This window comes from Centropristis striata, chromosome 12 (genome assembly GCF_030273125.1).
Source record: "Centropristis striata isolate RG_2023a ecotype Rhode Island chromosome 12, C.striata_1.0, whole genome shotgun sequence".
Taxonomy (NCBI): Eukaryota; Metazoa; Chordata; class Actinopteri; order Perciformes; family Serranidae; genus Centropristis; species Centropristis striata.
The window spans coordinates 35,916,841-35,933,120 of NC_081528.1; the positions used below are offsets into that span (position 1 = coordinate 35,916,841).

Here is a 16,280-nt window from a genome sequence, read left to right on the forward strand (position 1 = left end):
CATGGATTTATTCCAGCTAATCAGCAAAGATCAGGCTACGTCACAGACAGTGACACCATGACATCTGACCAATTAGTATGACAAAAATATCATAATATTAACTCAATTGACCTCAACCTCCAATTTAAAAATGAAAAATTTAGAAAAAAAATCGTCAAGAAACAGTCGTACAAACAGTTATTCTTCAATGACCTGTATGAGGATATTAGGGCCAAGTATGAATAAATATTTAGAGAAAAAAGTTGAAAATTTACTAGATTAAAGTGGCAAATCTACAAGAAGAAAAGTTGCAGATTTAAGAGATTCAACATTGCAAATCTGTGCGAAAAAAGTTGCTTTTTTTCCACTTTTTTTCTCATAAATCTGCAACTGTTTTCTCCCAGATTCGGGTCCGTATGTTGTTTTTTTTACACATTCTGGCTGTATGTAATATCCTCCAATATTCTCTAGGGTTGAAATTTGGAATTTGCAAGTATTTCAATGAGTTTTCTATTAAGGGTTAAGCAGCTTTGTTTATGCACTATAAACCAGTTGGTTGGAAACATGGCTATTCATTGGTGGTTCTATCCTTGACCACGGCAGACAGCATGTCAAAGTATCCTTGGGCAAGAAGATAGCTCCCTAGCCTTGGCCCCCAGTATATGAATATGTGTTTGAATTGAAGTGTATGACTATAAAAGCCCTATACAAATGCAGTCTATTTTCCCATTTGCTCTTTATGAGAGTTTGAACTTGAAAGTGAAGTCTTTATGTATGTAAATGTGTGCTTTGTGAAAAAAAAAAAAAAGTTTTAAAAACATACTGCACATTAAATGCATGAAGCAGCAAAATAAGCAGGAAAAAGCCATCAGTATTAGCCAAAAAACAGTAATGAGCTATTATAGTTATATATATATACTATAGAAAATATAAATGAATCTGCTTTGTATTGTCAACCTGGTGTCTCACTACTGTTTGGTGCCAGCATTAATGTTTAACCTGAGCTTATTTAATGACAAATCCAAATAGTAGGTTAATAAATATGCCATGTAGATAATACATGGTCGCCCATCAAGTTGGAATAATGCCTTTTTCAGAAACAATCCTGGTTTCATTTCCATTGTGATATGTTTGGAAGCGATTGATTAATAAAGTTTTGATAATATGTACACAATAATTTCATGGAAAGAGAAAAAAAAATACTTTATTCCAGCTTTGTGAGCGACTTTGTGTACTACAATGGTGAAAAAAGACAAAAAATGGCACAACAATATTCAAAATGAAGGATATACTGTATATCTATACCAACTCCAGTTTGCAGAGGTGGTGACTTGTCATGCTTTTTTGGGGGCGGAGGAGATGAGATGAAAAAATGTAAATTGAATTCATTTCCAATGAGGAGGTCTGAGCCCCTTTCAGCTAGCCCCTCCTCCTTCAAATCCTCCGTCCCTCAGAGTGATTTATCAGCAGAGATCAAAGATGACATGCTAGCAGGAGAGGCTACCAGACAGAGATGGAGCTCACGGTAAAATATGGTAGTAGTTTAGATACAAAGGCAATAATAAACACAGAAGTGGCATCATACGGGAAGGAAATGAATTGAATTTGGGGAAAGGATCTTTCAGGCAACAACCATGATGTCTTCAAAAAAGGCCAATATAAAGCATTCTGGAAGGAAGTGTTTGAAACAGTTAATAAAATATTTGGTGGAAATATTACTATGGATCCAATGGTGGCCCTACTAGGTCTATTTTTAGTCATTTTGTGTCTTTTTTTGGTAATTTTGTGTCTTTTTTTGATCATTTTGTGGTCAATTTGTGTCTTTTTTGGTCAATTTGTTTCCCTTTTTTGGTCATTTTGTGTCTTTTTTTGGTCAGTTTGTGTCTTTTTTTAGTCATTTTGTGTCTTTGTTGGTCATTTTGTGTCTTTTTTTAATCATTTTGTGGTCAATTTGTGTTTTAAATGCTGCATTAATTAAATATTTTACCATTAAATATTACAGTATATGTTTTTGTCACAAACACAGTGCCAGAGTATTTTACAGTGGAGTAATGTATTTTTCAAAAAAATAAACTGTGAAATATATGGCTGATATATACATTTACGGTGTTTCATTGTTACTGAAACTGAATTAACCGATTTATCATTTTACAGTCTTTTACTGTCATGGTTTAGCAGTTTTTCACCGTAAAATCTACAGACATTTTTTTACAGTGTATAATATACAGCACTGTATATTATATTATCATAACCTGATTGTTTTTATAGTTTTATTTAACTATGTTGTGTTATCATAAATAATATTTGTGATCTGGGACACAGTGGGATGTTTCCGTTTGTTATCTTCAGAACGGGTTTCACTGTCAAGACTAAACTTGATACATTACTCAGCATCAAGGTCAGGGATTGTGCTGTACGACACACATACTTCAATAAGCTCAGTGTAATATAGTGTATATTTCCCAAGCTGTATCCGTTTAAAAAGATTTTGAGTTTCTGAATGACAGAGGTGTCTCTTTAGCAGCTCTTCACTGTCTAGAGAAAAAATGCTGCTGTACTGCTGGTGAAAAACTCTGAGAGAAGATGTCCTTGTCCGTTTTTTCAGGTTACAATGATTTTATTTTAACCCACATTCTGCTATCAGTGCTTTCATGAGAAAACGTCGAGCAGCATTTTCTTTACTTTCGCGAACCCGAGATCAGACAGATCAACCATTATGTGTCTGTCTTTCTTTCTGGTGAATAAAACTTGTTGAATAGAGGTTGATGCTGAAATACATTTTTATCTTAATTTGGGATTTGATAAAGGTTCTCTGTGGCTCAAGGTTAGACATTCAAAGCCTTGAAATAAACTTATGCCTCAGGACTTATTATGTATTTCTATGATAAATGCAGAACATGAAAGTAGTTTTTTAAATGTTTCAAAGGGAATTAATCTACTGCTGCCAATATTTTTCAAGATAATTAATTAACTTTCCGTTGTTTATGTGTTGCTGGCATCAAATATTTTATAAATATCCATAAGCTTGATGAAATAAAACATTAAATATATTGACTTTATACAGTTTTCTATTAAATATTAGTCCAAAAAAAGGATTATCATATTACTGCATTGTTTTATTTACATTGTGAACAGCGCCCAAACTCTTCTGAGTTGTTGATTTATTTATGTTTTCTTTTAATATAATGTGGTTATTAACCTACTTGTTGGAGGTTATTAAGATGGAGGCAATGTCACCACAAGGAAGAGTGTTTTAAACATGGTGAAGACAAAGAGCTGCTCTAGATTGACCTCATTACATTACATTACATTACTTTGACAGGCACTTTGTCCATAGTGACTTATAATGTATTACAGTACAATAGATCCAGGATAATTACTCATTTTATTTCTGTTTTGGCTAGACTTTTTTTGGAGCAGAAAACCTAAAGTGCCCCCACCAGCACTGCAACAAAGAAGCGGTTGATTGCATGCAAACAATCTTAGTGAAATAAAGTTTGTGTCCAGTAAACAAGCAGCCATTCTCAATTTTTTTATTTTAAAACTGTACTTGTGCTGGCAGGAAGTGGCTATCAAGCATTTTCTATCACAGTATGCTATGAAAATGGGGGAGAAATTTGCACTGAAAGGCTCCAGTGGTATAAAAACTGTTACTGTTAAGCATTTGTGCTTCTAATACAGAATAAGATAACACTGATCAGGCAATTACAATTAATTGACTTTAGTGTTTATAAAATGTCTCAGTGTTTTTGCTGTTTAAACAAAATAGGCGTAGGCTCAATTCAGCAAATAGCCTGTTTAATTATTTTGTACAAAGCTGCTAAAAGTTTAATGAATACCAAAGTATACACATTTTAATAATACTACATAGAAAAAAAATATTTTCACCTCAATAAAGCCATGTATCTACACCACATTATTATAAGCATAGCCCTCCCCTTTGTCTAGGCCAGCTATTCTCAACCTTGGGGTCGGGACCCCAATTGGGGTCGCGAGATGATTTCTGTGGGTCGCCAAATCATTTTGGAAGTCAACTCTGTGTTTTGGTCATTTTGTGGGTTTTTTTTTGTCATTTTGTGTATTTTTTTGGTCATTTTGTGTCTTTTTTTGATCATTTTGTGTCTTTTTTTAATCATTTTGTGGTCAATTTGTCTTTTTTGGTCAATTTGTTTCCCTTTTTTGGTCATTTTGTGTCTTTTTTTGGTCAGTTTGTGTCTTTTTGGGCCATTTTGTGTCTTTTTTTGGTCATTTTGTGTCTTTTTTTGGTCATTTTGTGTCTTTTTTTATTCATTTTGTCTTTCTGTGGTCATTTTGTTTCTTTTTTGGGTGATCTGAACTGTGCGTGTGAGATTCTGTTCAGTGAGCGGGGGTCGCGGACAACATGCATGTTAAATTGGGGGTCGCGACTCAAAAAGGTTGAGAACTACTGGTCTAGGCCAATCTGGAACCATGCTTCCTTAAACAATCATGTGAATTTTAAACAGAATTGACAGAAAGGCTTTTGATAAAGGCTGAATCTAAGGGGATTGGCAGTGTCTTATAGGAATGTCTCTATGTGCTGGACTTAGTTAATGTTAACCTCTAACCTCCATTAAGACTTTCCTCTGCTCATAGGCTAGTCTGCGTATAATGATATCTGATGTAATACCTGATACAATCATATGTTTGGCTTTTAAAAGGAAAGAAAAACGATTTTCCCAATACTTGTACAGTATTTATACGCATGTAGCCATCAGCACGTTGAGAGAGTAAGAGGTAGCAAGGTAAGAGTTGAAAAATAAAGTGGTAATGGCAGAACTTCTCTTGATTGCAATGACCCACAGTACTCCAGGGCTGCACGGTTCACATGTGAAAGACATCATGGTCAAAGCAGTAAGAAAAAATAGTTGCAACATTTTTAGTCAAGCAGGAACTATTGTTATATCACTGCAGGTAAACCTTTCAGTGATACATTTAATACCAACAGATAGTGTGGAGGAGATAGATATGGGCACTAAAATAACTAAAACAGGCTTTTATTGCTATCTGTTTCCATTATCACTAAATGCTGAAGTAGGCCACTAGACAAAAAGTGGAATAATCAATGATGCAATTAGCAATAATTACCAATTATCTTTCATTTAATATGCAAAGGCCTGCTGTAAAACTCAAATATCTTTTGGATTATTATGGGGGATATAGGCATTATTTTTTATGGATGGCGGTGAAATAAAAATTGTGTCCAGATTAAAGCAAGGTGCAGTACTTTTTTTTCTTTTTGCAAAATCTGCATTGTATGAGTGACATTCTGAAGCAGCAAATCAAGGCAGGGGAAATTATGATTTCATAGGGAAATCATCCAGGCCTGATTGCACTTACCAATGAGGTACATTAATTGCACAACTTCCAACTACTGTAGATGGCCATCTGATTACATTTGAATCCCCCACATCACTGTCAGCATCCCTTAAAGCCGCGCCCCCCCCCCATAAGCCTCTGAAAATCAACAATCAGAAATCACAAGCAGGCCACAGACCTTTCACAGGTTTGTTACTCAAGATTTATTACCCATGTAAGCACAACAATATGCTTTGCTTTGATAGTAAAAGTCTATTCGTTCTCAAATGAGTACTTCCTGATTAGCAGTGTCGTAGCTTGTTGCTATTGCTAAAAATAGTCAAACTTGCACAGAACGACAAACATTATTAAGCACAAGTAAACAAGTTTTAACCATAAAATCTGATCAGCTTTTGTACCTGGTCCACTTTTTGGGGTGGTAAAGCTGCTGATTGACTTTACCAAGATGCCGCCATCTGATTTTTACACTGATTGATGTATTGTGCTTTTTCTAGAGTGTGAAATACTAAGGACAACAGGTCATAGTTAAGCAGAATTAAGTATTAAGGTCCAGAAAACCTAAAATGAAATGTCCACATATGAGGACGCAGGGTCACAGGAGGATAAACAGACACAAAACAAGAGTAAACATTCGTGAGGCTTTCCACCGCTGGAGACAGAGGATGAGATTCGATGCTGAACTTGCAACATTTCTATTAGACTAACATGTACCATCTTAACTGTAGTTAGCCTTTTTCGCAAAATGTCTCTTTCCCCCAACACAAACTGCTCAGAGAAGCATCCCAAATGGAGTCAATATCTGGTTTTGATGTGGCTGTTTCCTTACTATCATGGTCTTGCTTAAAATGAGTTAAGCAGGCTAACTATAGATCGATACCACAAATGAAGACTATGAGAAAGTGGTCTTTATTATCGCCAGTTCTCAAAAGTTTCAGCAATTTGGTGGAATTTGTACTTTTTTTGTAAGTAGCTGGCAATAGACTGACCAAAGCAATCCACCACATTAAATGCACTCATTGTTAGGCAAAATTGGAAGTTTGGAAAGTTCGCCTAGGCCATTTCATTATCATGGATGTCTAACTGAAGGGTAGGAGCATCACAATTAAGTACACAGTGTTAAACCTAAAAAAATAACCTTCCTTCTTTTTTTTAGGGGTGTCACAATTATTCCAATCCAAAATTATATTAGATTTCTAACATGACTTAATTCAATTTCCGATTTTTAACAAGTTTTCATTACTGAAGGCTATTCCATTGTTAGACTATTGAGTCTTGTTTTGTACAGATCAACAGATCATTGGTTTTATGCCCTTGTGAATGTAATTTACATTTTCACATTCTTCTCTAAAAATATAAGCTATTTCATGATATCAATTTAAAATGTAATAAATAACAATACATAATTTCAGCAGTCAACTGAACCAACTCTAAACACAACATGGAATGGGGACCAAAAGCTGGTAGAGGAGCTGAAGATTGCTGTAAATTGTTGTAAATAATTCAAAGATGCTCCACTGTTTCTGCAGAGAGTAAAAGCTTTTCAAAGACATGGAGTGGGCCGGCACATGGCCTCTGGTCACTATGTTCCTTTGTGCCTCAAAGTAAATCTAATAAAATAGATTTTTAGAAGCTTGACAGCAGAGATTTTAGCTTTTCTCATTTACCTAGCTTGAACATGCCAAGGACACTGACAGATATAAGGAATGAAACAACAAATAAAATATGTAGCGTGGCAAGAAAATAATTTCTCAACAGCACAAAAAGAGAGAAAGAAGATTTGAAATGGTGCAGATTTAAAAAAAAAAAATAATAAGATCACTATATAAGACATGCCCCTTCGGACAAAATTAAGATTGTCTGGAAGCAAGACTTAAATATGTTAATGTCAGATAGCACTTCAAACTGGGCCCATATGTCCAAAGCTAAAATATATTGCATGTATCCAGATGTGAGTCCTCTCTGTGACAAATAGAGATGAGGCATCCCTTGTTCACATGTTCATGAAGCATTATGTCTTGTCTAAACCTTGAAAAAATTCAGTTCAATTTGTAATTAAACCCTTTGATGCACAACATGGGTCTAAAGTGACCCAACTGAGTTTTTAATTTTCTATATCTTTGCAATAAATTAATTTCATCATTCAGTATTCCAGGTTTTCCTAAATCAACTTGTTTTTGATCATCATACATCCTCACTTTTTGTTTTCATTTCTTACTTTTTGAATGAAAACCCTTTTTGTATCACTACACTTCTAATGCACAACATGAGTCAAACATTTCATTATGGGTATTGTGTGTATAACTTTAATGAACAATGAATTTAATACATTTTGGAATAAGGCTGAAACATAAAAAAAATGTGGAAAAACTAAAGTGCTGTGAATACCTACCAAATACACTGTATGTGTGATAAAATATACGAGTGTGGAAAGTAACTATTTGAAACAAATTACTGTTATTATAGTAGGTCATTTCATTTTAAATCAAATTTGTATGAATGAGTCATTTTTGACCCATGTTGTGTATTAGAAGGGTTAAATAAACCCTCAGCCATGCTAAACGCTCCCTCAATGTTTGGTGTGTTTTTATTTTGTTTTTATTACCTACATGACTTCCAGCTCCTTATTTCTTTAATATTTTCTTAACACTAACTTGTGAAAAGGGTATTTCTTACCATTACATTACACTTATGTTGATTGTTACACCTTGTATTGACCTCTTAGTACTGGTTTGAGTCATGGAAAATAAAAAAAAAATAAAATGAGAGATGCTATCCCTTCCCTCTGCGTGTTAGCACATCTATTGACTTTGCTGTTAAAGCACGTCATTGAACACACAGTTTAATTCTGTGTGATTATCAATGAGAGAGATAAGAGGAGCATGGTGTACCCACAGTAAACTGTTTTTTTGCATCCTTAAATAGTTCCTGAGTCCTCAGTCAATTAAGTGGCATCTTCCTGATTAATTCAGTTCCATGAAATGACAAAGTTGATATAATTCAAAATTTGTGCAGAAAGAAATCTAAATATATACAGCGCATGAAGACTATTCAGTCCACTTACACAATGGCTGGCAGCCTCAGTCAAGTGCATAATTAGTTGAATTAGATTAAATAACCAATTACGCGACTAACAAAGTAAATAAGCCTGCAGGGATTCCACCAAATGCTTGAGAATAGAATTAGAGTGGAATTAGTTTATTGACAGGCTGAATGACAGTGTGGTCAGACAAACAACTCTATTCCCGTCACAGAGAGAGACAGTGCTCGCTGTCGTCAAGGGGTGAAAAAGATAAGTAAAAGGTGAAAACGTGTGCGGATAAAAAATTAAAATAAATGAATTAATATAGCCCGATCATTCATGGATATAGTCACATTAGTCCGGCGGCTTAGGACCAGATTTGGGAAGAAAGGGGACACGTCGGACAAAAGCACCACATTTTTTCCACATGCTCTCTATCACTATAGGTTTCAATTTTTGGTAGGAGCCAATTCATCAAGATGGCACCCATATAAAATCTATGAGAACCAGTATATCTTCTAAGCCACTAAGAAGGTCAATCTCAGTGTCAAAATCTACATTTTCTGGGTCAAAGAATAATTTAAAGCTACTGAGAATATCACTAGATGATCAAATACATATGTTCATTTTGGCCATGTATTTACATAATTATTAGATTCCAAACATTTTCAGCTCAGGATTCTCTGCCGCAGCACTTGAAGCGAGTTGCCTACCAGTCTGGGTGAAAATGAACATTTCTATTTGATCAAATAATCATCTAGTGATAATCTCAACAGCTTTAAATGATTCCTGGACCCAGAAAATGTAGATTTTGACAACAAGATTGACCTTCTGAGTGGCTTGGAAGATGTATTGGTTCTCATAGACTTTATATGGGTGCCATCTCGGATCGGCCATCTTGATGAAGTGGCTCCTACCAAAAATTGAAACCTATGGTGATAGAGAGCATGTGGAAAAAATTTGGTGCTTTTGTCCAGCGTGTCCCCTTTATTTAGCTAAGCCACCTGACTACATGGCTCACAGTAAAAACCCTCGCCTTTCACAGGCTGCACTCAGTACCAGATGATGTTGGCACTTCTAAAATGTGCATGGTGCAGGTACTATGTTATGTGATCATCTCAATATTTTACAGAAATAGTGACATACCTCTGCTGGCATTCTCCACATGCTCAAGCTCATCGGGAAACCCCAAAATCTCTTGGTGAGTGTCTTCACACCTCTCAGCGAGGAAATGAAGAAGTGTTGTATTGTGGCCGATGGATTTAGTGTCCCGGAGCTGAAAAGAGAAAACCAAGGAGAGAAAAGAATCTTTAAAATAAATAAATGTATTAACCCATATGTTTACACTCATTTATTTGTCGAATGTGCAACGTCTGTTTGTGCCTTCTTTACTGCAAATAGCCACCAAGGAACCTGGTCTCACAGGATTCCGTGAAATAGCCACGGATTCGCTTAACTCAAAATCTGTGGAATAGCCACGGAATCACTCAAATTTCCGTGAAACTGACACGGATTTCGCTACAATGCAAGTTAAAGACAGTCATATCCCGTGGCTATTCCATGGATATTTGTTCCTATTGGTTTGTTCCAAGTCACGTGACTTTCAAGGTCCCGGTGGTCAGAACAAAAAACATGGCGGACAGTTCTCTCATTTTTAGTGAAAAAAAATCAATATTTTGACTTAGTTTCTGCATAAAAATGGATTTTGATGTCATTTCTATAGCAAGAAATATATGTTTTATTTTCTAAATATTCACTCAGTGAATGTAAATAATCACTTTGTATGGAATAGCCACGGGATATGACTGTCATTAACTTGCGTTGTAGCCAAATCTGTGTCAGTTTCACGGAAATTTGAGTGATTCCGTGGCTATTCCACGGATTCCTGTGAGACCATGTTGCCACCAAGATAATAAGCAACCGCATGAAAAAGTCTCCAGTTAACTTCCCTGTCAATCTTCAGTATCAAACGAGTGGTCTGAAGGGAAGCAATGTACATGAAAAGGAGATGACATAAAAATGTATTATGAGACCAAACATACTCTCACATCTAATTACAGATAGATGAAAAACAAACACACACACTGTACAGTTCACACACATAAAATGACTTGAGAATAAAAGAGTGTGGCAGGAAAGTTTGAATTAAAGTACACTACTGTGTCTGCCAAGTATGTGTGTGCATGTGTTCATACACAGAAGCCTGAGTCTCCACATCAGTGCATAGGAAACTTGTTCCATATTCATTCCCCACTGTGATTGCCATGCTGTTCGAATGGCATGCTGGGAAAACTAATTAGCACAACCCACCTCTGTGTACTCCTACTGACTATATCTGCACTGTAAACAGCCTGCAGTTGGACATGCCCACACATGTGCATGTGTGTGTACATGCATGCGCCCCCCACCCAAACACACACACACACACACTCAGGAACACACTGTGCACACACTGTGCACACATGTGGCAATGGTGGATTGAAACAATTACAGGCAGCATAGCGGCACACACCGACAACACAAAAACACACATACTTTCATTAGATGAGGATCAATCATTTGCTCACGTTGGGTAATCACAATTTAATTTCATGGATTTTAAATTTTAATTTGTTTATTGTTATACCCCAAACTGCCATTACCAGGCAAAAAAAGGTGCATCTCTGGTATGCTGATTCCAATCTGCTAACTATTATTAGTAATATGTGATAAAGAGAGACGGGAACCTGGGAGAGGTAAAAAAAAAAATAATAATACTAATTTCAGGACTTGTTAGATGTGAAAAACACTTTTACTGAGATAATAATTCTTAGTTTACTGAATGTCTCTAGATTGTCACATAGTGTCCACAGTGTTAGTGATCAATTTAATTCAGAATGGTGTCTTTGAATGAACTCATGTAGTGCACACAGGAGATGAGAATGGGCACACTGTGGGGTTTCACAGTGAACAGAGAAACCATGTGATTTCAGGAAATAAGGCAGTCATTAAAATTATCTGATGAAACTGGGAGCATATTAGCATTGTGAGGTGAATATCATTGACATAATAAGACTGGACCAAGTCCACAGAGCATGCATATTCACTAATTCATAAACAGGCTACTCTAAGTGCTCTAGCCAAACCTGTGCTTTTAATATGTAGAACTGTAATGAAATAATTTGTACAGTCTAATTAGTGCTTATCATTTTCAATTTTAATTTTAAAGCAAGGCTGGGACCATACTTACCTTTTTTAGCTGATGAGGCTTTAAAAATAAAACATGAAACACAAACAATGGGCCTTATGCAGGAAGCAAAATACTAATAAATTCCCTTTTATTGCTCTTCCTATTCATGACTTGTTCCTATGTTTTAGCACCCATTGATGTGTAGTTTAAGCCTTTGTTTTCTGATTTTTTTATTATTGTATGGTACTCAGATGCCTGATGAACAACATATTTCGTTTCTTCTTATTATTACCCTGCACTGTGTGTTATTGGAAGCATTGCTTGGTTTGTCCTCGTAGAGCATGAGGACCTTCTGTAATTTGCTGTCATCTTCCAGCAGAAAACTGGATTTTATGACAAAAACCTTGTTTTAATCATTTCAAACGGATCTGTTTTTTCTACAAGGTCTGGAAATATGGATATTTTACATGTACATTTCTCTTTTTTATACATATTTTCACAAGATAAACATTAAATATATAGCTGTTTCATCATGAATTGGCTATTTTGTGGTTTCATTATGGTTTCAAACCCAAAACGAAGCAACCAAGTCACTTTCTTTACAGTCTGAAACTGCTCCAATATTGTTACACTGATAGAAAGTGCAACTGAAATCTGCTGGAACATATATAATTCATGAGAATGGGCCTCATTTAACTTTCTTTGTCTTCTTAGGTCCCAGTATTTGTTAAAGACCAATGTTTCCTTATTTAGGATTTGTTTTTGGAAATAACAAAATCAACTATACAGTTGTATTACATTAAATGATTCAAATAACAATGTCCATTCTGTCATTTATAGAAAATGTTGTTTTCTTATAACCTTTCTAAATAATTAATTTAAGGAAAACGAATATTTGGTGGGTCTGGAAACATTAAACATTATAACACCATGTTAAGTAATATTTAATTTACATTATATATTTAATACACTTCAGATGGACATAACAACAAAACAAGAAACACAACAGCAAATCAAAAAACACAACTGCTTTTTTTTGATTTTTCGTTGTGTTAAGTAATTTGTCGTTGTGTTTTTTGATTTGTTGTTGTGTTTTTTGATTTGTTGTTGTGTTTTCTGATTTAAAAAAACACAACAACAAATCAAAAAACACAACAACAAATCAAAAAACACAATGGCAAATCGGAAAACACAACTGCCGTTGTTTTCTGTTTTGTTGTTGTGTTTTTTGATTTGTCTTGTTTTTTGATTTTTCGTTGTGTTAAGTAATTTGTCATTGTGTTTTTTGATTTATCGTGTTTATTGATTTTTTTGTTGTGTTAAGTCATTTTTCGTTGTGTTTTCTGTTTTGTTGTTGTGTTTCTTGATTTGTTGTTGTGTTTCCTGATTTGCCGTTATGATTTGCACTTCAGGGCCACCGTACATTACACATTAAAATAACAACTTAGATAATGTATAACACATAGACTATATATGGCAAATTGTCTGTATTTAAAGAAGATACGTTGAGATACAGGAAGCTGCTGTTGCTAGCGGTAACACATTCTGCTCAGGGTCTCTGTAAGGGCAGGGGGAATCCTACATAAAACCCAAGGTGCTGATGTTATTTTCACACTATTTTACATCAGGAATTGCAGTCAATGCAGCTTTAAGGTATCGTGAGAACTGTGCCAGGGGCTGTGGAGTTTCTATGCACAGGTTGTAGTGAGCTGCTGATGTCAAAGTGCAGGGCCACTTTTTAATCCTAGTCCATCCCTTTTTCCTGGACATTTCAAGTTTGTGCTTAAAGCAAAAAGTGAAAAAGGCTTTTACTGTCAGGCCGCCAAAAGCTTTGGAAATGCTCTAGTTGAAGAGCTTAAGCTACCTGGAGTTTTACCTCAATCTTTTCTTTAACACCATCTATATAAAATGCCTTTTGACAGCTGCCATTTTTTAACCTAACTGCTTACAATATGCTTTATCCCATTACGTTTTAATAGTGGGAGCTGGGTGGAATATATATAAATGCTACTCCTTCAAACAAATCTGTTCATTTGAAATAGATGGAAAAATGCAGCTTCATTACTGTGTTGCTGAAAGCAAATTCTGAACGATGATATCATTCAATCTTTATAACATAAATTGCCTTGAGCTAGCGTTATTTCAAATCCCCCACTAGTTAGTGTGATGTATTCAGATATATTCAGCATTTAGAGAGGCAAGGTATGTTACAAGCAAACACAATTCCACTTAAATATCCAGAAAATAAATAAATAACACAGTAATTATCTTCTAACAGAAGAAGTGGCGATGGGAATATAACCCGCGCTCTAACAGAAGGATTGTCGGCCCTTGATTGCTCAATTTAACTTCTGCAGATGGAGCTGCAGAACAGGGCAAACACATTGTATACATGCTCATCTAGTTACATTTTTATAGTACTAAAGGAAGAAAACATGCATATAGTATATCCTGTAAACAGAGAAGCATACAAGGCCACTGCTGTATGATTTCTGTGAATACAAGGAACATTTTAACCCTTTAATTCACACATGTGCTGTAGAGAGAAGTGGATAATAACTCTGATAATTGCAACAGTAATTGCAGTTGTGGAAAATACTATGTTATGATAGCAAGCCACAAGGTCACAGTGATATTGGGTAGATGACTCCCAGTAACCCAGTCAAATGATAACAGTTGGCTGGTCTGCTCAACTTAAACTGAGCACAAATCATTGCCATGTGGTCTTTAATTATTAAGCAGAGCCTGTAAAAGTGTTTTCCCTCAGCGAGACAGGGATAGAGCCCAAGAGAGACAATATTTCTTTGTTTTTGAGTCATGCAGCAGATGGTTTTTACCATTTACCCAATATGTTTCTCTACGGAAACTACAGCATACTTTAACGTGTTTTAGAAGTTCTTCCCTTGTTCCTGTTTTCACATAGCCTGGGTATACCCATACTGCCTTGCGCGCTCAATTTAATTTCGAACTGCCAAGGGGTCTGGAAACCAGAGAGGTTTCTTAGCCCTGTTTTAGGGATCCAATCACAGAGCGGGGAGGGACGGCAAGACGATGACGCGTACCACTCGGCAGATGGAAGCTTGTAGTTTTCTTACAGATCCAACATGGCTGCAGCAGACGCGAAACTCTCTTTAGCTGTAGATGGTGTTTTAAATAGTTTAGAGCAAAAGTTGAAAGGCGAAAGGTCTCTCAGCGGCCCCGATGTCCCCCGGCTCGTAGCGAGATCACCGGCGTTACAGTACCGGGGCTAATAGCGGTAGCGCTACGCTACCGTTACGGCGTTAGCGGTAGCTATTAGCCCCGCTATTGTAACGCCGGTGATCTGGCTACCAGCCGGGGGACAGCAGAGCCCCCAGAAGCCCCTCAGCAGCTTGTTTATTGCCCATAAAATCAGTGGATGTGTGTGGCTGAATGACATGAGGGGGAATAAAGCGTAAAAATAAATAATCTTGCAGAAAGAGAGAACTGGAGAAGCAAAGCAGCAAGCAACACTCTCTCACAGACACACACACAACAAACATCCATTTCTGTCGCTCTACTACGTCATCTAGTATAACTGATCTGATTGGCTAAGAGCTACCAACCTTTTGATAGACATTCTAAGCGCCCAATAAACGGCTCTGGAGGATCGTAAACCACACCTCCTCTACGGAGAAATGAACGGTTGGTTCCCAGACTAGATCTCATTTGAGATTAGTCTGGTGTTAGCCAGGCTATGTTTTCACACCAAACTGACATGAAATCCACATTTAACCGATGTCCTTGTAAAGCCAGAGTGGATGTTCATCTTGCAGAAATATATGTGGCCAAGCCAGCTCCCATGAGATGTGGGTGTCCTTGGCAGGACAGTAGGGCTATAGGGCTGAAGGTGGAAGGTGAAGGTGGGTCAGTTGATGCCCTTCCCCTGGCTGCTCACTGCCATCATCAACCTCCTCCTCCCTGATGAGCCCATTAGGTACCCTAGACCTGCCACCCAGGGGGCCATTTACTTGATTGACTAAAGTGAGAAAGCAGACTTTTTTCCTTGTCCATCTATAATGGTCCAATCAGCCCCCTGAGGCATTACCGGGCTCTACACTGACACTCCACACTGATTCAGTCAGCTTGCAGGAATACGAAAGGCACACTGGATTCACCGTACTAAAGCCCTTTTCACACCTGCAACATCACGAGCCTCAAACATGCGTGCAAGGCGGTGGCTTTTGGCATTCAGACGTAGTTTTCCCATATGACAAAATCCCATTTTCCCTACTTATAACAGCTGTATCGCTGTTACAGAACAGTAGAGAGTTTCAAAATAATGACTCACACACAAAAAAGTGTTATAAAACCTCACAGGCTTCCCGTGGATCCCGCAACTTATTTTGGTTGTTTATCCCCACAGCTTGATTGCCAATCTTAGGCAGCGCTGGGAGGAGGCTTGCCCCCTCTCCAGCATCCCCCATGAGTTCTTCAAGCATTGTGTAGGTTGCCCAATAAGTATTCTCATCATCAATTAGATACGACACTGACTACTGCTGCCTATGCTGCACGGCCCCACAGTGCCAAAGCTACTTTAAAGAAACAAGACAACAAAGTGATTTTTTGGCTCTCAATGAAATCCTAATTTGTTGACATGCTGTTGATATTTTGTAGATATACATGTTTTTGCTGGATCTTTATCCTGTAAGCAGTTGGTATGATAGAAAGTTGAACATTTAGGGCAACTTGGCTGATGATCAACTATTTCTAATTTATTTGTTTAGTTTTGAAGTGCTGTGTATGTGGACAACTTGA

The 16,280-nt window shown here is 36.7% G+C and overlaps 1 protein-coding gene across 2 annotated transcripts in view; it reads right to left on the reverse strand.

The window, feature by feature from the left end:
• The window catches only part of diaph2 (diaphanous-related formin 2), a 519,741-nt gene that overhangs the window by 161,825 nt on the left and 341,636 nt on the right, over positions 1–16,280 (reverse strand). For both annotated transcript variants that reach the window (XM_059345604.1, XM_059345603.1), the window contains exon 24: positions 9,482–9,611. In XM_059345604.1, the coding sequence (XP_059201587.1) occupies positions 9,482–9,611 (130 nt within the window). The remainder of the gene's footprint in view (positions 1–9,481; positions 9,612–16,280) is intronic.